The 21,929-nt window shown below is 36.8% G+C and overlaps 1 protein-coding gene and 1 pseudogene across 11 annotated transcripts in view; one reads left to right on the forward strand and one right to left on the reverse strand.

Annotated features, from left to right (window-relative positions):
- The first annotated feature begins 2,913 nt into the window (after window positions 1–2,913).
- Window positions 2,914–21,929, forward strand: part of SENP6 (SUMO1/sentrin specific peptidase 6) — a 74,299-nt gene continuing 55,283 nt past the window's right edge. For 5 of the 11 annotated variants that reach the window (XM_023754288.1, XM_023754293.1, XM_023754292.1 and 2 more), the window contains exons 1-5: window positions 2,920–3,013; window positions 4,879–5,051; window positions 16,136–16,278; window positions 17,170–17,274; window positions 21,674–21,694. In XM_023754288.1, the coding sequence (XP_023610056.1) occupies window positions 16,253–16,278; window positions 17,170–17,274; window positions 21,674–21,694 (152 nt within the window). In that variant the 5' untranslated portion in view covers window positions 2,920–3,013; window positions 4,879–5,051; window positions 16,136–16,252. Of the gene's footprint in view, window positions 3,014–4,878; window positions 5,052–16,135; window positions 16,279–17,166; window positions 17,275–21,673; window positions 21,695–21,929 lie in introns of those variants that run through there. The other 6 variants (XM_023754290.1, XM_023754289.1, XM_023754291.1 and 3 more) reach the window with 6 other exon arrangements.
- Window positions 12,821–16,039, reverse strand: LOC106697272 (annotated as a pseudogene).

Raw genomic sequence — 21,929 nt, forward strand, 5'->3', positions numbered from 1 at the left:
ATTTTACCTGGACCCAGAGCACCGCAGATCCCACATTCCTTGCCTTGCAGCCTGGTGGGCCATGCAGTCTGCAGGTCTTGTGCACCTCCTCTCCTTCTTCCCGCTGAGATGTGGACCCAGAAGATGGACATAAGCATTACCAAGGTGCCGGAGGAACCAGAGGCAGAGGCCACCAAGCCAGCCTGGACCACCCACCCAGACTTTCATAGAAAGCATACGTTCCTGTCTTAAGCCACTATATCTTTTTTTTTTTTAAATATATTTTATTGATTTTTTACAGAGAGGAAGGGAGAGAGATAGAGAGTTAGAAACATCGATGAGAGAGAAACATCGATCAGCTGCCTCCTGCACATCTCCTACTGGGGATGTGCCCGCAACCAAGGTACATGCCCTTGACCGGAATCGAACCTGGGACCCTTCAGTCCGCAGGCCGACGCTCTATCCACTGAGCCAAACCGGTTTCGGCAGCCACTATATCTTGAGGACTTTTTGTTAGAACAGCCTAACTCAGTGGTCGGCAAACTCATTAGTCAACAGAGCCAAATATCAACAGTACAACGATTAAAATTTCTTTTGAGAGCTAAGTTTTTAAAACTTAAACTATATAGGTAGGTACATTGTTATTAACTTAATTAGGGTACTCCTAAGCTGGCCTTTGCTAAAAAAGTCCTCAATCTGATTGAGGTATGTTCGCTGAGGTCGACCCCTTCCAACTCTCCCATCCACACTCGTCTTGTATACTTGTTTCGTCTATCTCCTTTCATTCATCCTCTCTATATTTCCAAACCATCTCAACATACCTTTCTCAATCCTCGACACTACATCTTCTTTCACTCCACAATGTTCCCTAAAATTAACTTAATAAACTTTACTTGAAGTTTTAAGTCAACTTCGCACTGTTCGTGCGTGCCCGCACGTGGTATTTTGTGGAAGAGCCACACTCAAGGGGCCAAAGAGCCGCATGTGGCTCGCGAGCCGCCGTTTGCCGACCACTGGCCTAACTCATATAGGAACCCACCTATATGAGTGGGTTCCAGTAGAAATAATCCAGTAGAAATACCTCAGATCAGATCAAAAGTTGTTCCAGCCCAACTCTGCCAGGGGTCCCAGGGTGAGAGACACCACTGGCATTTCCCTTGACAAGGTCCTCACTCTATGCACAGGGAAATCCCAGTCTCTTTAATAATCGGTTACAGATCTATTATTCATCAACTGATCAAAAGTCTTCATAAAAATGTTGGTCCCCTATCTACCTAATCAAGGAATGAGTAAGAGCAGCGATTACCAGCGTTCCCATCACGCTTCCTAAGAGGTTCCATTTCTATCTAGTTCCCTTCTCCTCGCACCCACAGGCCAAGGAGGGTGTGGGTGTGCGGTGGAGTCACCTGGATGGAGTGCTCAATGCTCCAGAGGAACAGCAGCACGCACGGCCACGAGGTAACAGTGTGGAAGGTGGGCAGCATGGCTGCAGAGCAGGATGCCTGGGGGGTGGACTGCAGCTGCTACTCAGCAGCTGAGCAAACTGAGGTCAGTCACTGACCTCCTGGGGCCTCCCTGTCTTCAGCTACAATGGGGACAGTAAGAACATCTATTTTTGAGGTAACTGTGAGGAATAAATCAGTCAATAAGTGTAAGACACTGAGAACCGTGACTGGCAACAGTTCTCAATTAGTGTTAGTGTTTATATATAACTAGAGACCCGGTGCACAAAAATTTGTGTACTCGGGAAAGTCCCTCAGCCCGGCCTGTGCCCTCTCGCAGTCTGGGACTCCTCGGGGAATGACCACCTGCTGGCTTAGGCCCACTCCCCGGGGGATTGGGCCTAAGCTGGCAGTCAGACATCCCTCTGGCAGCCCGGGACGTCCACTTGCCAGTGGGGAGCAGGCCTAAGCTGCAGTCGGACATCCTTAGCACTGCTGAGGAGGCGGGAGAGGCTCCCACCACCACCGCTGTACTGGCAGCCATCTGCCTGGCTTGTGGCTGAGCAGAGCTTCCCCTGTGGGAGCGCACTGACCACCAGGGGGCAGCTCCTGCATTGAGCGTCTGCCCCCTGGTGGTCAGTGTGTGTCACAGTGACCAGTCATTCTCAGTCGTTCTGCTGTTAGGGTCAATTTGTATATTACCCTTTTATTATATAGGATAAAGGCCTGGTGCATGGGTGGGGGCCGGCTGGTTTGCCCTGAAGAGTGTCCCGGATCAGGGTGGGGGTGCCTGGCCAGCCTGGGTGAGGGGCTGATGGCTGTTTGCAGGCTGGCCACAGCCCCTTCAGGGTGGGGCTCCCCACTGGGGTGCCTGGCTAGCCTGGGTGAGGGGCTGAGGGCCATTTGCAGGCTGGTCACACCCCCTTCAGGGTGGGGGTCCCCCCCTGGGGTGCCTGGCCTGTCTGGGTGAGGGGCTGATGGCTGTTTGCAGGCTGGCCACAGCCCCTTCAGGGTGGGGGTCCCCACTGGGGTGCCTGGCCAGCCTGGGTTAGGGGCTGAGGGCTATTTGCAGGCTGGTCACACCCCCTTCAGGTTGGGGGTCCTGCTGGGGTGCCTGGCCAGTCTGGGTGAGTGGCTGATGGCTGTTTGCAGGCTGGCCAAGCCCTTGGCCACCCAAGCTCCCAGTGGAGGCTGGCTGGAAGCAGGTATCGGGGATTTATTTAGCTTCTATAATTGAAACTTTGTTGCCTTGAGCGGACCTCAGGGCCGGCCCGGTCTGGCGGGAAGCTTGGCTTCCTCCATCGCCGGGGCAACCAAGCCTCCTGCTTGCTCCAGCTCTGTGGCTGCTGGCCGCCATCTTGGTTGGGTTAATTTGCATGTAATTGCTCTGATTGGCTGATGGGCGTGGCTTGGGGCGTAGTTGAGGTGCGGTCAACTTGCATGTTTCTTTTATTAGATTAGATATCTCTATTAATACTTATCTCTGTTTTTATTTCAGCTTTGACTAGATCCGAATCTAGGAGAGATGGAGGTTTTAAAAATAATTGGAGCTTTGATCATGGAGAAGAAAGTGAAGGAGATACAGATAAAGAGTAAGATTTTTTTCCCCCTCAGATATTTTATAAGAATGAAACTTTTCATTAGAAAAATAATATAAATTGTTTGCTATGGAAATATTTTTAAGAGTATTGTATTCTTAAGGAAATATTGAACTCTTTTATAATTGCATCAATGAAGAAAAAGCAGTTCTTTATTGGTAAATAATTTTATGTTATATTTATCTTTTGAAATGTATAAATAAGTGCATGTAATATGTATAACCTTATGATTAAATATCAATCATACTACAGATTTACAACTAAATAATTGTTCCTTAGTAAAAATAAACAAACACGGGATTCTGTTCAGTGATTTGAAAAGCTACCATTTATCTTGAGTAAGTAAGTGAACCTAGATTAAGACCTCAGAATTTTGTATGAAAGTTTAGATCCTGTAGTAACTTTCTTCCCAGTTACCCCTCACCACCCGTCCATCTTGGATCAGATTATCATCAGAGAGAGCAGAAATACTATAAATGATAAACACAGGTGTTGACCCAGACAGAAGCTAAGCAAAGTGTTCATTATATTTGTTAATGTACTTGGAATTACTTCTGTGAAAAATTTCAAATACTGGTTTTAATAGAACCTTTTGCATCATGCAGCATTTGTATTACAGATTCAGCATTGCTATAGTTTCTTGGTTTATTGACCTGATTTTTCCCTTAACCAGAACAAATAGCAAATTTAGAGAAACACAAATATATACACCAAGTTCTACCAAAACTATAAATATGTTTTAGAAATTTTACACAAGAAGTCTTTCAGAGTATATTGGCTAAATATTGTAGGTGCTTCACTTCTTTTTGGGCAACAGCTCCATTCATCATTGCCATTTTATGTGCCTTCACCTATGTGCTATTGAACTGAAGTGAAATTTTATTTGAAGGAGAGCTTAGAACTGGTAAGTTTCTCAGTTAAAATTGATATTTTATGGTCTTTTATTTCTGACTATTTTTCAATTTAAAATAGTTTTTGTTACAGACATTTAGTACATAGGTACTGTAACAAAGACAGACATTTTGAAAAATTGGAACTAAATCTGAAATTAAATTGAGTAGAAAGTATATCATTTTAAAAACATTTTTGTAAAGTATGTGGAAGGAGAGAATTTTTAGCATTAAAAAAGTTGGGACATATATAAGCAGTAATGAAACAAACATTTTACGTTTTTACTATAAATAGTTAGGTTTTTACTGAAAATAGCTTATAGAGTTGCCTTCACAAGGGTGTATTTTGAGTTCCTCTGTGAAAAGGTTTGTCATGGATATGTAAGAAATTGTCTTTTAAGGTGCTACCTGTCCTGTATGTTTCATTTATGAATCATACTCTTTGGTTCCTCATTGTAAGTGGATCCTCAGTGGCTCTTGCTTTTTGAACAAGTTGATATTAACATGAACTGTTTATTAATAGATGTATCAATCTGATTTTTAAAAATCTCAGGCCAGTGATTCTCAATGAAGAGTTGATATTTCTTTCATAGTGGTAGAGGTATAGCTATTTTACTGTGGTAATATTGTTTCTTTTCATTAGCTAAAGTTTTCTACCAGTTTGTTTCTCTGTCCTTTCCCCCTAATTTAAATCCAAGACAGAAAGTAAAAATGAGTGACCATATGTGAAATTCGTATATAAGACGACAAATATTTTATTCATTTATGGTGTCGATCAACAAACCATGATGCTTCACAGGCCCAATCTGGCCCACCACTTGATTTTTGTTAATCGTTTTATTGGAACACAACTACACATATTCTAGTAATATATGATGGCTTTTATACTATAATGGAAAAAATGAGTGGTTGATATGATGATAGTATGGTCTATAAAACCTAAAATATTTATTCTATTGCCCTTTACAGAAAAAGTTTGCTGATCCCTGAATTATTAGATGAACAAAGAGGATAAAACTGAATTTAATGTATGGGTCATAATTGCCATTTAAGGTTTCTTCCTCCCTTATTTTATATGCAGTGAGGCAAATCTACTCAGTATAGATGAAGATGAGGATTCTGAAACCTCAAAAGGAAAAAAGGCAAGTGTTGCTTTTTTAATTTAAAAAACATTTTTAGGTTATATACTAAAAATGAATATTTCAAAAGAAAATGTTAACATTTTAAATTAAGTCCCAACCTCTCTCTTTCCTATCCCAGAGGCAAATGATGTTCCCAGTTTCTTGTTTTTCCTATCAGATATTTATGTGTTAAAACAATATTCTTGTCTCACCTCCTTACACTTACATAATTGGTAGTATCCTATACACACTTTTTCTAATCGAAAAATGATTGTGTCTGAAGACCATCCATGAGCGTTTATTAAGAGTATCTTCGTTCTTTCCAATGTACCATTTCATTTTATGATGTACTGTTATTATTCAACTAGAGGCCCGGTGCACGAAATTCGTGCACGGGGGGGGGGGGGGGTGTTCTTTAGCCCGGACTGCACCCTCTCCATTCCGGGATCCCTCGGGGGATGTCTGACTGCCGGTTTAGGCCCAATCCCACGGGGGTCAGACATCCCTCTCACAATCCAGGACCACTGACTCCTAACCACTCACTTGCCTGCATGCCTAATGCCCCCAACTGCCCTCCCCTGCTGGCCTGGTTTCCCCCAACGACCATCCCCTGCTGGCCTGATCACCCCTAACTGCCTCTGCCTCAGCCCCCCACCACCATGGCTTTGTCCGGAAGGAAGTCAGCTGGTCAACCTGATCTAATTAGCATATTACCCTTTCATTAGTATAGATACCACCACATTTATGGTGTTATTTACCGCCCTCCCCCAAATAATTCTGAGTAAGTTAGCCTTCTGGGTAATTTTGCCCACATACAAGTATATCTGTAGGATGAATATGGAAGGAGAGCTGTTGTATTAGGTCAGATGTATTTCTAATTTTCTTATACCTGATTTGTACTTAATTTATCAGCAATGTCTGAGAGTGCCTATTTCTTCAAACTTTTGTTACAGTGTTATCAACCTTTTGATTTTTGCCAGTGAAAAATAGTATCTTATTTCTTTCTTCATGAATGAGGTTGAACACATTTCATATATGTAGTCCATTTATTTTTTTGTATAACTGTCAATTAATATCCTTTGCCCATTTTTCTATTTGGTCTTTAGGGTATTATTGATTCATAGGAATTCTGTTTATATTGAGTCTGAGATACACATTTTTTCACATTTTGACATCTGAAATTTGTCTAGGTGCGTATTATAATTTCATGACATGGTTTAATTTCAAAAGTTTCTTTGCATATTAGTACATACAATAATTATGCATCTTAGAAGGTCTTAGGTTTGATGATATACCGTTTTTTGGAGATACTGGCTCATTGCTTTGATACTAGTTGCTAATACCTTAAACCAGTTTTTTTCTTTTGTCTTTGCTTTTGGTGGTTATTGCCTTGGAGAAAATGTATTTTCTTACGTTGTTAAATATGTGTCTTAGGTTTAGTGTCTTAATGATGATAACTTAATTACTTATTTGCTTTATCCTATTAGGTACATTAAATAATTTCACAATACCAATGTATAATAATAAAAGCGTAATATGCTACTTAGACCGGACGTCCTTCCAGATGTCCTTCTGTTCTTCTGGACAAAGCCGGGCTATGAGGGAAGCCCGGGTCCCGGGTACCAGAGGGAAGACAGTGTCAGCAGCTGGTGGAAGGAAGGCCTACTCTTGCACGAATTTCAAGCATCGGGCCTCTAGTTAAAATATAATTACTAATAAAATGACTTAAATTTTTTTTTATCCTGTTCCTTTGTTGTTGTTTGGTGGCACCACCAGGTATATTCCACTAGGAATGTATATTTAAATTACTGTTTTGAAATTATTTATTCCTGGTTGGTAATTCCACCAGCTAGATGAAAATGGGGTTTTTAAAAATTTTGTTTTGTTTTTTTAAATATTTTTATTGACTTCGGACAGGAAAGGAGAGGGCGACATAGAAACATCATTGATGAGAGAGAATCATTGATGGACTGCCTCTTGCATGCCCCCCACTGGGGACTGAGCCCACAACCGGCCTGTCCTGTCAGTAACTGGGAATCAAACTGTGACTTCCTGGTTCATAGATCGATGCTCAACCACTGAGCCATGCCTTGTTTCATTTTTTAGCTTTGTTTTTTATTTTGAGGAATAACTTTTTAAAAATAATTAATTTGTTTTATACTTATGAAAAATTATTCACATGGTTCCAAAGTCAAATCTACAAAAGTTTTATTCAGAGAAGTCTAGCTTTTGTCCTGATTTCCTCCATCCTCTCTCTTTCATCTCGAGGTAACCTATTGTAGTTTAACCTTCCATTATTGTTTTGCTTTGGTTTTTTTGTGTGTTTATTATAAGAATATACCACTCTTCTTGGAGAAAGTGGCTACACCGTTTGGCACCTCAATTTTTTGTTTACTTAACATTATGAACTGTAGGTCAGTCTCTACAGCAAAATATTTAGAGATTTCTCATTTATTGCTACCTAATGCTCCAGTGAATGTGTGTAGCATAGATTGATGTACCATCACTTGATAAGCAGAGGTTTTTTCCAATCTTTTGCTATTATAGCTAGTGCTTTAGTAAAGCCTTGAACTTATATCTTTTCATATTTTTACAGTTTATTTTCGGGATAAATTACTGAAATTACAGTGGAGATTTCAGAGGGTAAATTTACAGGTAATTTGGCTAGATATTGCCAAATGCCTCATTCGTAAGAGTTAACACTTGCCATTCAAATAGTAATATATGCGAGTTCCTGTATGGGTAATTTTACCCACACACCAGTATATCTGTAGGATGAATATAGAAGTAGAGCTGCTGTATCAGGTCAGATACAGTTCTAATTTTCTTATACCTGATTTATACTTAATATATGTGAGTTACTGTTTCCTGCAACTTTGAGAGTATGTGGTCAAACTTAAATTTTTGACAGTCTGGTATAGCACCCTCTTAAGTATTTTCCATACTTAGCAGTTGAATAGATTTTAGGAACTTTTAAATTTACTTTCTCCATCTTTGTAGAGGTTTTTCTCCAAAACATGTTTTGTCATGATTTAGGGAATTTAAAATTACGCTGAAAAACTAGAAGGTTTTTCACATTGCAGTTTTCTCTAACTTTTATTTTAACATTGCAATTTCTTAGAATGCTGCTGTTAGGTATTCTTCAGGTGGACATTGAAATAGTGAACTTTGGAGAAAAATAAAAGTGTTCCATCACTAACTTCTATGACATTGGTCTTTGATTTTTTATTGCTTGAGATTCCCTTAAGCTTTTAATTAAGTATATGCCTTATTACACATTTTTAAAGATATAAATATTGATATTTTCAAATAAAACTGGTTTGACACTTATATATATCCAGTGATATCTAAAGATAATTATGAATTCATACTCAGCAACATCTATTTTAAAAATATTTTTTAAAGTGTACTATATACTCTTTAAGTTGAAAATATTGTGCCTTTTTCTTCTTAAATTTATATTTTCTTTCAATTTCTCACAGGATTTTGACTTTACATATCTATTTTAACTTCATATGATATATTTTTATGGGATAAAAAGATTTTAACTTATCCTATTATACTTTAATAAAGAGATAAATGTTAATAAAGAGATAATTTAACTATTATTTAATTTAACATTAAATAATATTCCTGTCACTAAATGATTCGTTTTTTTAATGGATTTAGTTACCTTTATCGTTATTAATAAATATTTAATCCAAAATTATATTACAGATATTAACAATTATTAAACATATTGCGTATAATTATTTTAGAAATACAGTGGGGCCTTGACTTACGAGTGTCCTGACTAACGAGTTTTTCGAGATACGAGCTGTCTCTCTGCCGATTTTTTGCTTTGAGTTGTGAGCTAAAATTCAGGTTACGAGCCAGCTTCAGATACCCCACTGCTAGTTGGCGCAGCGAACGTCACAGTGAACGCCACAACATCAGCCCAGCATCACATGTCTCACTTGTTCACAATTGATTTGACATACGAGTAATTTGAGTTATGAGCTCTGTCATGGAACGAATTAAACTCGTATGTCAAGGCCCCACTGTATATCTCTCTTAAAACAGATGAACTGATCTGTTTTATTCATTTAGTTCACGTATCCATGAATAAATATTATTTATTGCTAAAATAAAACTTTCAGCCGCAATTTTTTAAACTTTTTTTTATGTTTTTTTATATATTTAAGTACTGTGAAATCTTGGTCATATAATGAGTAGGGAAAGAGTTTTGCTATAGTATTATCATTCAGTTCTTTCCTTTTGAGTTAATTACCAAAAATCACCTAACAATCTAACATTTAAAAAGTTAAAACTTGTAATTAAGAGTCATTGTCTTTCTGAATTTGGGTGAAATATACTGAAAAGACTTTTTCAAGACTCAAGAAGTGGCTAGTAATATACTTGTTACTTTTAGATTGTATTTTTAACCAAATACTTTGAGGTCATTACAAATTTTAATTATTGTTAAATTCAGGGTGCCGTTACTAATACAATATTTTTTGTAAAAATTTTTATAATTTTTGGTTTATGTATTTTCTTTAAGACTTGGACCTGTATATTTAATTCGTTTAGTCCATGCATAGAACTTATTTGACAACATCAGTTCACACAGACTAGCCAGTCAATTAAATCATGTAATATTTATCTATAAAAGTCTGTTTTCATTTTTTATTTCAAATATACATGTTATTTTCATCATCATGACAACCATTTCACTCAGAATCGTAAGGCAGAAAAATATGGCCTTGCTTTTGATCTGAGTTTGTTACCTGGTTATAGTAAGTCACGGCAGATTTCAGTTTTTTTTAATTTAATTTATTTTAAAATTTTCATTGATTTTGAGAGAGAAAGGAAGAGAGAATAGAGAAACATTGATGTGAAAGCCTAACATCCATTGACTGCCTCCTGCAAGCCCTCTACTGGGGACTAAGCCCGAAACCCAGCCTGGAATCCAACCAGCCACCTTTCTGTGCACAGGGGCAAGGCCCAATCAGCTGAGATACACGGGCCAGGGCAATTTCAGTCTTTTTTAAAACTTATGCTTTCCTTGAGTTGTTCTCACTTGATATTTTCGTTGGGGCATTGCTTTTCTTGAAAAAGATTGGAGTAGAATATACAAAGATCATAAATGTAAATTTTCATTACTTTTGCTTTTCCATTTTGCAGCATAGCTGAATTAAGAAAATCCTACTTTGGTTCAGAATACCCAGTTTCTAACCCATGGTTCATCTTTAATAGAAATATATATAAAACAGGGAAAGATATGAAGCGCTACTATTTTATGTGCCAAAAGAGATTTCATATACTAATATTTCAAATAGTTGCTTTCTGGAGGTTATTAGATTCTAATACAAGTTGTGAGGATTATGTCTTTGTTTTGTAAAGTGGAAAAAGGTCTATTTTAAAAGGGAAGATGGGGGAAGGAGATAATTGTATGATGCCTCTTTTCTAGATGGGTGTTAAATTAATTTTAAGTGTCAAAATGGAGATTGAGGATTTAGGAGCTGATTTTCTTAAAACTATTCATGCCTTTTTATCCTTTCCCAAAGTCTTTTGTTTATTGGGGAGTGGGAGGGGTGTGTTATAAATTCACTGTGGCTTGTACGTCATATATAGGTCCATAGGGATCATTGCTTTAAACTAATATAACTCCTTTTCTCCATTTGAAAATGAACATGGAATTAGGAGAAAGCCTTTATTTTAGTTCAGTGTCTTGGTATTCTTCCCCTTCTCTCTCACAGAATAACCTCTTGGTTGTTGGGTTTCTATAGTTTCATTGTGCCTCTTTAGAATGTATGTCTTTTATTAGTTCTGAAAATATTTTAGCTATTATCTTTGTGGCTATTACCTTTCCCCTTTATTCTTTCTGGGACTTTTATTCAACATATTAAGATCATTTTTTTTCCATATTCTTTAACCCGTATTTTACATATGAAATAAAAAAAGAAAGGATGAAAAGCATAGAAAGAAACCATCCTTGTACAATATTCTAGGTCATTTTCTCAGAGGTATCTTCTTTTTTTTAATATATATATTTTATTGATTTTTTACAGAGAGGAAGGGAGAGAGATAGAGAGTTAGAAACATCGATCAGCTGCCTCCTGCACATCTCCCACTGGGGATGTGCCCACAGTCCAGGTACATGCCCCCAACCGGAATCGAACCCGGGACCTCTCAGTCCGCAGGCCGATGCTCTATTCACTGAGCCAAACCGGTTTCGGCGAGGTATCTTCTAATTTACTAACTTTTATATTCAGCTATAATTAATCTGCCATTTAATCTATACATATATGTATTTTAAAACATTTCAATGACATCATTTGTAGAACTTCTGTTGGTTCTCTTTCACATTTTTCTTTTTTTAAATAATTATTTACTGTTTCCCTTTTTGTTTTAAGAACTTAAATGCCACCCAGCTGGCATGGCTCAGTGGCTGAGCATCAACCCATGAACCAGGAGGTCACAGTTTGATTCCCTTTCAGGGCACATGCCTGGATTATGGGCTCGATCCCCAGTATGGGGCATGCAGAAAGCAGCCTATCAGTGATTCTCTCTCACCATTGATATTTCTGTCTCTCTCTCCCTCCCTCTCTCTGAAATCATTTAAGATACATATATATTTATATATGAACTTAAATGCCTTTAATGTCTCTAATAATTTAGTAGATTCTTTTAGGTTTTATTACCTGAAGTTCTTAGTTGCTAAATTTCCTGAATACTTGTTTTTTAGTTAAATTCACTATGTGGTGTGTGATGATTGTGTCGAGGATACCACATATTGACAATTTTTGCACATTTAGCTGCCCCAATGAAATATGTATTCATGCAGCAGATATGTATTGAGCATAGTATTCTAAATGCTAGGGAGAAAAACAGACAAGCTTCTTGTTCCTGTGGAGCTTAAATTCTAGTAACTGGCTACTCTCATTAGTTACTTAATGATTAATGTTATAATACAGGGGTTGGCAAACCAAAGCTCACAGACTATATCCAACCTGTAATCTATGGTCTATGAACTGAAACAGTTTTTACATTTTTTGAATGGTTAAATCAAAAGAATGCTATTTCATGACACTATTTCACTATTCCCTGACTGGGAATCGAACCAGTGACCTTTTGGTGCATGGGATGATGTTCAACCAACTGAGCCACACCAGCAGGGCTAGTTGAAACAATTCTTTGTGGGGTTTTTTTTTTGTCATTCAGGAGGTTATTAAATTGTTTATTGATTACACATGAAAATGGATGATCACAAACTTCATACCCATCTATAATTTTACCTGGTACTGTAATTCAGTTTTGATATACTGTATAGTCTGTGCCAACAATCATTAATAACCAAATAAACTACATGACTCTGCTTGGGTGACCCTTTTAATGGTGAATTCCAGATCATAGCACAATAACTTGTCAATTCAACTGCACCAAAGTTTCTGAAGACAATGCTCTGTGCCCAAGCAGGTTGTAAATAAATTTCAAATGGAACCCAGCATCACCCTGAAGGAATTCTAACTTCACACTGTTGGGGTAATTTACAAAGATGCTTCAGAGCAGACTAACTTTACACAGCACATTTTATTTTATTTTTTTATTGATTAAGTTATTACATATGTGTCCTTATCCCCACATTACCTCCTATCCCCCCCACTCATGCCCTCACCCCCCCCCCTGTTGTCTGTGTCTATTGATTAGGCCTATATGCTTGCATATAAGTTTTTTGGTTGATCTCTCCCCCTTACCCCCACCCTCCCCTACCTTCCCTCTGAGGTTTGAGCACATTTTTTTTTAAAGACACACTTATTCAGCGTCATGATCAGACTATTACATTTAGCAATCAACAGCATGGGTGCACAAAAATTTATATTAAAATTTTTTGTTGGAATGCTTTACACTCTTTTTAGTCATCGCCTGAGGATATTTTTCCATTGATTTTTAGAGTGGAAGGGAGGGGAAGAGACAGAGAGATAGAAACATCGGTGTGAGAGAGACACATTAATTTGGTTGCCTTCAGCAAGCACTGCGACCAGCGCCAAGGATGAGCATGTAACAGAGGTACGCGCCCTTGACCAGAATCGATCCTGGGGTCTTTCAGTCCGCAGGCCGACTCTATCCACTGAGCCAAACTGGCGAGGACTGCTTTACACTTTCTACAGAACAGAAATTAAAATAACCTGTTATACAATTAGTCAAAAATACAGTCCTCTGGTTTTTTTCCCATTCACATGAGTATTGTCTAACACATGTCTTCTTTATAGCAGCTAGGCCCTATCACCACTATACCTGGTTTAGTTCACAAATCTGCTGTAATCTGTACCTTCCCTGTCACTTCTCTGGCTCTCCTCTCCTGCTAAGCTTTGTTTCCTGGCAGTAATTAAAACCTCCTGCCACTGATGTAGCTACTGCTGTAACCGCCATAGCTACCTTGGTTTTGTGGTTTTGTGGTATTAGCCTCCACCACAATAGGGGCCACAGCTTCTGCCTCCAAAGTTTCCTCCTTTCATAGGCCCAAAATTTGGAGACTGATTGTTGTAATTGCCAAACTCATTGTAGCTTCCGCCACCTCCCAAATTGCTTCCATCATTACCAAAATCTATTATAGTCATCCCCGCTGCCACCATATCCATCACCATCATGGCTGCCACAAAAGCCACCTTGACCACTGAAGTTTCCTCTATGAACAAAATTGTCATTCCCACTAAAACCACCTCTATGACCACTTTCAGTGTTTATAGGACAACTTTGAGCTGTGGTTGGATGAAGCGCTGGCCATCTCTTGCTTAGATAGTTCTTTTTTTACTTCACAGTTGTGGCCATTCACAGTGTGGTATTTTTGAGTGACAATCTTGTCTAGAGTCATAGTCATCAAAGGTTACAAAAGCAAAGCCTTTCTTTTTGCCAGTGCCTTGGTCAGTCATGCTTTTAACCACTTCTATTTTCCCATGCTGTTCTAAATAATCTCTTAGGTGATGCTCTTCATTGTCGTCTTTAATACCACCGACAAAAATCTTCTTCACAGTTACTAGTAAGTGAGCACCAGGTCTTTAAGAATCTTCTCTTGAGACCACCCTCTTTGGTTTCACAATTTTTCCATTCACCTTGTGAGGCCTTGCATTCATGGATGCATCCACCTCCTCAACAGTGGCATAGGTGACAAACCCAAAGTCTCTGGAGTGCTTGATGTTTGGATCTCTCATCACCACAGTCTGTGAGTGTTCTCCATTGCTCAGAATAGCTCCTCAGACTCTCATCGGTTATTTCAAAGCTGAAACCTCTGATAAATAGTTTCTGCAGCTGCTCCGGCTCTTTGGGAGACTCTGACTTGACAAATTCAGGAGAGGAGACACCAATGATGCTTGCTTTGGGGCATCCACTAGCAGAAAGGTTTTTTTGTTTTTGAATATAAGTTCATTGATTTCCGAAAGGAAGGGAGAGGAAGAGGGAGATAGAAGCATCAATGATGAGAGAATCATTGATCGGCTGCCTCCTGCATGCCCCCACTGGGGATTGAGCCCACAACCCAGGCCTGTGCCCTGACCTGGAATTGAACCATGACCTCCTGAGGCATGCTGGCCGGGCTAAAAAATTCTTAAGAGGAAGGATTAACTTTCTAAAGGAATTTTTAGTATAGTTCCTTTTGTTTTTTTAGTTAGAGGAAGGGTGAGGAGTGACAGAGAGAGAGAGAGAGACATCTATTAGTTGCCTCCCACCAGGGATCAAACCTGCCATCTTTGGTGTACAGGACCAACTGAGCCACCTGGCCAAGGCAGTTCCTTTGATTTGAGATGTTCTGCATCCTGATGATTTTCAGTCTTTTGGGGAGTAACATTGCTTTTTGCCTCTTGTTAACAATATTTATATTTCTACAAACAACGCTATAAAAATTTATGCAGTATATTTTGGGAAAGCATAGGCTTTGAAGTTAGATTGGTCTTTTTAAAAAATACTTATTTTTATTTATTTTTTAAATATTTTTATTGGTTTCAGAGAGGGAGAGAAAGATAGAAACATCAGTGATAAGAGATACTCATTGATTGGCTGCCTTCTGCTTGGCTTCTACTGGGGATTGAGCCCTCAACCCTGGCATGTGCCTGACCAGGAATCAAACCGTGACTTCCTGGTTCATGGGTCAACACTCAACCACTGAGCCATTCTGTTGGGCCATTGTATTGTCATATTGTGATCTACCCAAATAGTGATATAGATATGTTTATATTATCATTTGAAAGTATGAAAACATCTCTGGTTTTGTGTTTATATAGAAACTTCCATGCTAAAGCCAAAGTCTTTGTCTAAGTTGAAATGAAGTAGAAGGCATATTTGGCTGTGCTTTCCTACAGGTATCAGCAAGGCCTGTTATTTAGGGGAAACGTGTATTTTTTGCTCTTGTGGGAAAGAGCTATGCTAAGATCCTTTACCATTATCCCTTCTGTTTTTGTCCTTTTTTTTTATTATTGTAAGAGAAAGTTTATTTAGAAAGTTACAGAGGTAGTAGAAGTGAGCCAAATGGGCTGCATAGGCTCAGAAAATAAGTTACAGAAGCAAAAGAAGGGCTCTAGGAGTTTAGGAGAGAGAAAGGCAAAGGTAATCTGCCTGGGGCTTGGGGTAAGGAAAGGTGTAGGTGTGCTCTGGAGAGAGCATGCCTATTTTTCTTTTAATCTTCTCAAATATCTTTGGAGATATTTAAATGAAAAGAAAATAATATTAGCCCGGCTGGCGTGGCTCAGTGGTTGAGCATCGACCTATGACCCAGGAGGTCATGGTTTGATTTTCGATCAGGGCACATGCCCATGTTGCAGGCTGTATCTCCAGTGTGGGGCATGCAGGAGGTAACTGATCAATGATACTCTCTCATCATTGATGTTTCTATCTCTCTCCCTCTCCCTTCCTGTCTGAAATCAATTAAAATATATTTGTAAAAAAGATAATAATTTCATAAATACCCACGTTCCTTTATGTGTGTGTTGTCCTTAGGAAATAAAAGCATAGTTGAATTACTCTTCTATCCATGCCATTGCCATCCTTCCCACCCCTCCCTAATAGCTAGTACCACCTTTTTATTAAATTAGTTTTCAAATAGTTGTTGATAAATTATGGATTTTTTTTTACAGTTAAATCGTCAATCTGAAATTGTTGCTACTGGTTCTGGTGATTCTTGGAAGATATATGCAAGACGAAACAAGTCTGAAAATTTTAAACCTTTAAAGGGCAACCCAATTGGACTTAACATGTTGAGCAACAAAAAGAAGTTGAGGTAAAGGCACTTCAACCTTTCTTAGTGGTTGTCTTAGTGAACCACTGTTACTGATATGACCAGCTGTTACATCTTCCAGAAATAGGGTTGAAAATCACTATTTCATTTCTACTTTGTCAATTTAGAGGCAGGCAGCTGAGGTACATAATAGCTAAGTAACTTTTTAGTCAGTGGCAGAATTAGAAGTAGAATTTAGGACTCATTATTTTCTTTACAATTAACCTTTTATTTTAGCATGTAAGAAAACTAATGCTCATGGTTTAAAAACTTTTTATAATAGTCTCATTTATAAATAGAGAATAAGGGCAGAAAACATCTGAATTAATTTACTAGAAATCTTATAATACTAAGCATTTATTTAGAATTCATGATTTCTATTCTAGTGTTCTACTGTTTATCATCTTTCATAAACTGGATTGGAAACATCCTATCCTATATAATAAAAGTCTAAACGTAAATTGTCCCCTCGAGTTCAACCAGGAATTCAACCTGGAGTTCGACTAGGGGGCAGGGCCAGCTGGCCAACAGCCCATGGCCCCTCCCCCTGGCCCGCCCCATCCCCAACCCCCCCCCCCCACACACACACACACACCGATTGGGGGCAGGGCCTTCCCACCAACCGCCTGCGGCTCCTCCCCCCAGCCAGCCTGGCCCGATCTGGATAGGCTGGCCGGACCCCACCCATGCACGAATTCACGCACTGGGCCTCTAGTTCAGAGATAAATTCAGAAAGTGGAAAACTCTTAATATACAATTTAACATGGCCAATTGGGTTTATACATTTTTTTAAGTGGTTTTCTGCATGCACTCGGATTTTAAAGGATTTATTTTGCATATGTATATGTAATTTTCCCTTGTTCAAATTATTCTTTTTTTTTCTTGAATTTGTAGTGAAAATACACAGAATGCATCATTACGTTCTGGAACTGTTATTGATGGTAGATGTTTTCATCATGCTAACGCACAGACACCAGTTGTAAAAACAGCAGCTCAAAGGTACGGATTCTAATTGCCTTTGTTTAGTATACATATACCATGCCCTTTAATAGGAGTTTTTTCACTATTTTTTTAAAACCATTTTTTTAAATTTGTGAAATTTTACTATTTCTATTGTTTGTAAAAATCATGTCTCTGAAATAACTCATGTCATAGAATTTTATTCTTTTATATTTGTTTTTGAATAAATCACAGAGACCTTTTTTATTATATTTTAATACACTTTTTTTATTGTTGATAGTATTACAGATATCTCCCATTCCCGCCCCCCTTCCAGCCCCTACCCACCCTCCTCAGGTCTTCACTACCCTATTGTCCGTGTCCATGGACTATACATACAAGTATATAAATTCTTTGGTCTATCTCTTCTTGTCCTCCCAACCTCACATTGAAGTATGTCATATGCGTCCTTTAAATGAAAGCCATTTTATTGCATTATATTCCAGTTAAGTTACACTGATTTTATTACATTGGAACTTACAGTATTTGACAGAGAAATCTTCAGCTGGTAGTTTAGCTCTGATGAGTAACACTACAGTTATTACCTTACTTTTTTTATAAGGCTCATAGGATTTTATAGTATCAAAGTAAATCACAATATTAGTTTTAAATGTTTTAGAAAATTTTGTGTTTTAGTAGTTTTAATAGATTTTGATGTTCTCATTGGCTGTGAAAGTACTACTTGAATCTTGAAATAATGGGGAAAGCTTGGTGTTTTAAATGCTTTTGAGGTTTTTCATAACCATCCAAAAATGATTATGAAATTTCAATTCTGAGTCAATTTCAGTTTACTAAAAATTCTAGGACACCAACAATTAAATGATCTCTTTATTTCTTGCATTATGAATTGTTACATAAAAATTTTTATAACTAGTAAAATTTAAAGATTTGGTATATATGCTAGATGCTATTCTTCATTATTTAAAAATACTAATCTAGGCTGCTACTCATTCAGAAAATGTCCTATTACAAACCGTTGTTATGTTTACTATTTACATAGATTTTCTATAACATATTTTTTACTTAAAAATCTTAAATCTTTCTCATGTATTAGGATAGTAAAGAAAACCCGTTTTTACTAAAATATATCAGTTTTTAATCATATTTTTCACATAAAACATTTGGGAAATTCAACTAAAAAGAAAGAGAAGTCACTGCACATACCAAAAATTGGCTTGCTTTATTACAAAGTACACAAACAAATCCAGCTCTCTGGCCTACATGTGGCGCAAACAAGAGACTAAAGAAAAAGAGAGTAATTAGGGGGAAAGAAGAAGGAGAGGTATAATTTTCTCACACATTCATCACATTGATAGATTCCACTGCTGGTAAAGATCTGTGTTCTTGATATTCTGAAAATGTGCTCTAAGTTGAAATACTAATTTATGATCTAGTGATATGTTCTGCAACCAAAATTATTGCCTTTGAAGTTTGTTAGTTTGGATTTATTTACACTATTACTTCTCCTAATTCCCCTTTTCTCATTGGTTATGTTAAAAAACTGACTTTATTCTGGAAATTGGTTTGTTTTGTTTTATTCCTGGTCTGCACACTTGTTATACCATGCATGTGTAGCATTACTCATGTTCATGAAAGATTAGATTCTATTAATAGGAACTGATATTCACTAGTAAAATGTTTCTTAAAAATAAAAAAATAAAACTTGAGTTAGTTTATATTTAAAGAAACAATCCTGAGTTAAAGTACTTGACTAGAAAAACTAGAGACAATAAGGAAAACACAAAGTTTTGTCAGCAGGATAGATTCTACTTTTATTCTTATTTATAGAATAAACATTTCTTATACCTCCTATTGCAGCGTAACTGTCATTAAAAATATTTTAAAATTCAGACAAGTCATTGAGAGTTTTTCCAATTTTCTTCCTTGAAAAACATCCATTTCATACTACATACCAGGCATAGGTGAGGTACAGAGTAGTCAAAGATGAATATGACAAAGTCCCTGCCTTAAAACTCAGGTCTGATTAAGGTAGAGGTCAGAAAGCAAGTGAACAAACAATTGCATGGTAATTGCAGTAGAGATATACAAAGTATGTGTAGTACTATTTACAGAAAAGGGAAGGGTAAAAAATTCACAAAGGAAATATTAAAGTAACTTTTGAGTCTACTAGATAAATGAGAACACTGCATGCAGTAGAAACCACATATTCAAAGTCATGAAAAAAAGATAGTTGCTTATTGGTTTTAATTAGTGTAGGCCTCAGGTGAGGGTAGCACACTGGCTTTTATAGCTTCTCCTAATTTTTATTTTTTCAACCCTTAATTTGAAATTAAAGGAAATGCCACCAGTTAGTAATTCACACATACAGTCTATTCTTCTTGGAGTGTGGTATAACTTATCTCGTAAATAAATCAGACCTGCTTTTTGAATAAGATATGGAAACAAGTATGTCACACCTTTTTAATCTAAAAGAAATGAATGAAGATTGTTAAAGTATCAGATCAAATTAGCTACTCTATGGGAGAATATTATGATTCCAGCCTATATTCTTACTGCTATTTCAAATGTTAATTTAATTCATATTAAAAGATGGGTTCTTGATTTACTAACAGTGATGGAGGAGGAGGGTAGTATTTGGTATGGAAAAAAAAGCCAAAATTAAAAAATGTATATAACTCGATACCATCTTCACCTCTAGTTTTCATCAGTCTTGCTACAAAAGCACATTTAGTGGTTTATGTTTTATTTACATTTCACTTTTGTTTGTTTGTTTGTTTGTTTGTTTGTTTTTATTAAGGGTAGGTAAAAAGACTTGTAAGGCCCATAGGGGAAAATGAATATCTACAAAAGCACTTATACACCATAAATGGGAAAATGGGTTCCTGGAATAAGCAAGATTTTTTTTTTTTAATATATTTTATTGATTTTTTTACAGAGAGGAAGGGAGAGAGATAGAGAGTTAGAAACATCGATCAGCTGCCTCCTGCACATCTCCCACTGGGGATGTGTCCGCAACCCAGGTACATGCCCTTGACCGGAATCGAACCTGGGACCTTTCAGTCCGCAGGCCGACGCTCTATCCACTGAGCCAAACCGGTTTTGGCAAGCAAGATTTAATTATTAATGAAAAGCACTACTTTGAATGAATTTTTGAAGTCCTAAATCAAGTCATGGACACCAGAATCAATCAGTCAGTCTTCTTTCCTTCCTTTCTTTATTTTTCTTTTAAATTTTAAGAGCACTGATACATCACTAGTTCAAGAATGAGATAGCCCAACAAGAATATAAGTTGACATTTTTACAAAGTCCTACATTACTAATTAGACTTCCTTCCCATTTGTTAAAAGCTTTTTTTTTTTTAAAGTATGTAAGCTCCTCTAGGGCAGGACTTGATAATAAATAAAATTATAGATGTTCCATGACTTATAAATTAGATATATTACATATTCCCTCATTTTTCTGTTATTTATAATACAACATAAACTTATTTTATACAGATCATTCCATTTTTTTAAATAGCCAAGGTAAAATTTGAAATATGGCATCATGTAAGTTTATAGTAATGCTTTTCTTACTATTGAAAATATATTTTAAAAATTAGTGTTTCTTTTCAATGTTGATTTTGTAAAACCAAATTACCATATTTCCTTTTCTTTCTTTCTTTTTTTTTTTCTATTTTGCTAGGATTAAATTGGTTTTACCTGTGTGTTCCACATGATAGGAATACAAGAGTTAATATGGGGACTTAAGGATTTTGCGAACTGTTTTGCTTAGTTCTGAATATTTAGTTCCTTTTATAGTAAAGAGGAATATTTCTAGAATGTGAATTTTATTCTAAATTGAGGGCTTTTATAACTTTACTTTTAAGTAATTGATGTTGATAGCTTTTTATGTTTTCTGTGAACTATGCAGAAAGGTGGATCTTTTATACATTGGGATTTTGATTAGAGGCCATGACCTTATCCCACGCCTTTCCTTGTATCCCAAACCATATACTAAGGCTTTGGTGCAAAAGTTTCAACCTTAAATTTATTTTTCTTGCTCAGAAGCAAATAATCACATCTAATAACAGGGTTGGAACCACTAAATTTTTGTATAACTTTCAGGAAATTGTGTTGTTTCTTGAATTATTTATATAACTATAAAATAACATATATACTCAGATGTTGGGTGGTTAATTAAAGCTTTCAAGAATTTTTCGTATCTTTGTATATCCTTTTTTCTTCTTTAAATATGTTTAGATATAAAGTATTTTCTGTATTGACAAAAATTGAAAAACAATTTATATATCTGACAAGATTCAAAACATAATATATAATGTGTTTAAAACAAATTAATCACATTAGAGTTTTGCCTTATTTACAGTTACTAAAACTACAGTGATATATCAAAAATGAGGTCTTGCCTCTTACATTTTTTTTCTTTTTCATGTTTTAAGCAGTCTGGACCAAAAGGAAAGGTAAGCTTAATATCGATGAAATTAGAGCATGGATATAATATTAAATACCAAATGATTTATATGCTTTGAAAAGTATCCATTGATTAGAATCATCGTTAAAACTTGGTAATTATTTTAATAAAAGGAAATGTATTAATAGAAAAACATGATATTTGGCCATGTTGGTAATGTTTCACCATAATTCTTAGTATAACATTTTTTCATGAATGGTTATATACTTATGCTGATGTGTGAC

This window comes from Myotis lucifugus, unplaced genomic scaffold, assembly GCF_000147115.1.
Source record: "Myotis lucifugus unplaced genomic scaffold, Myoluc2.0 scaffold_59, whole genome shotgun sequence".
In the NCBI taxonomy this organism is placed as follows: domain Eukaryota; kingdom Metazoa; phylum Chordata; class Mammalia; order Chiroptera; family Vespertilionidae; genus Myotis; species Myotis lucifugus.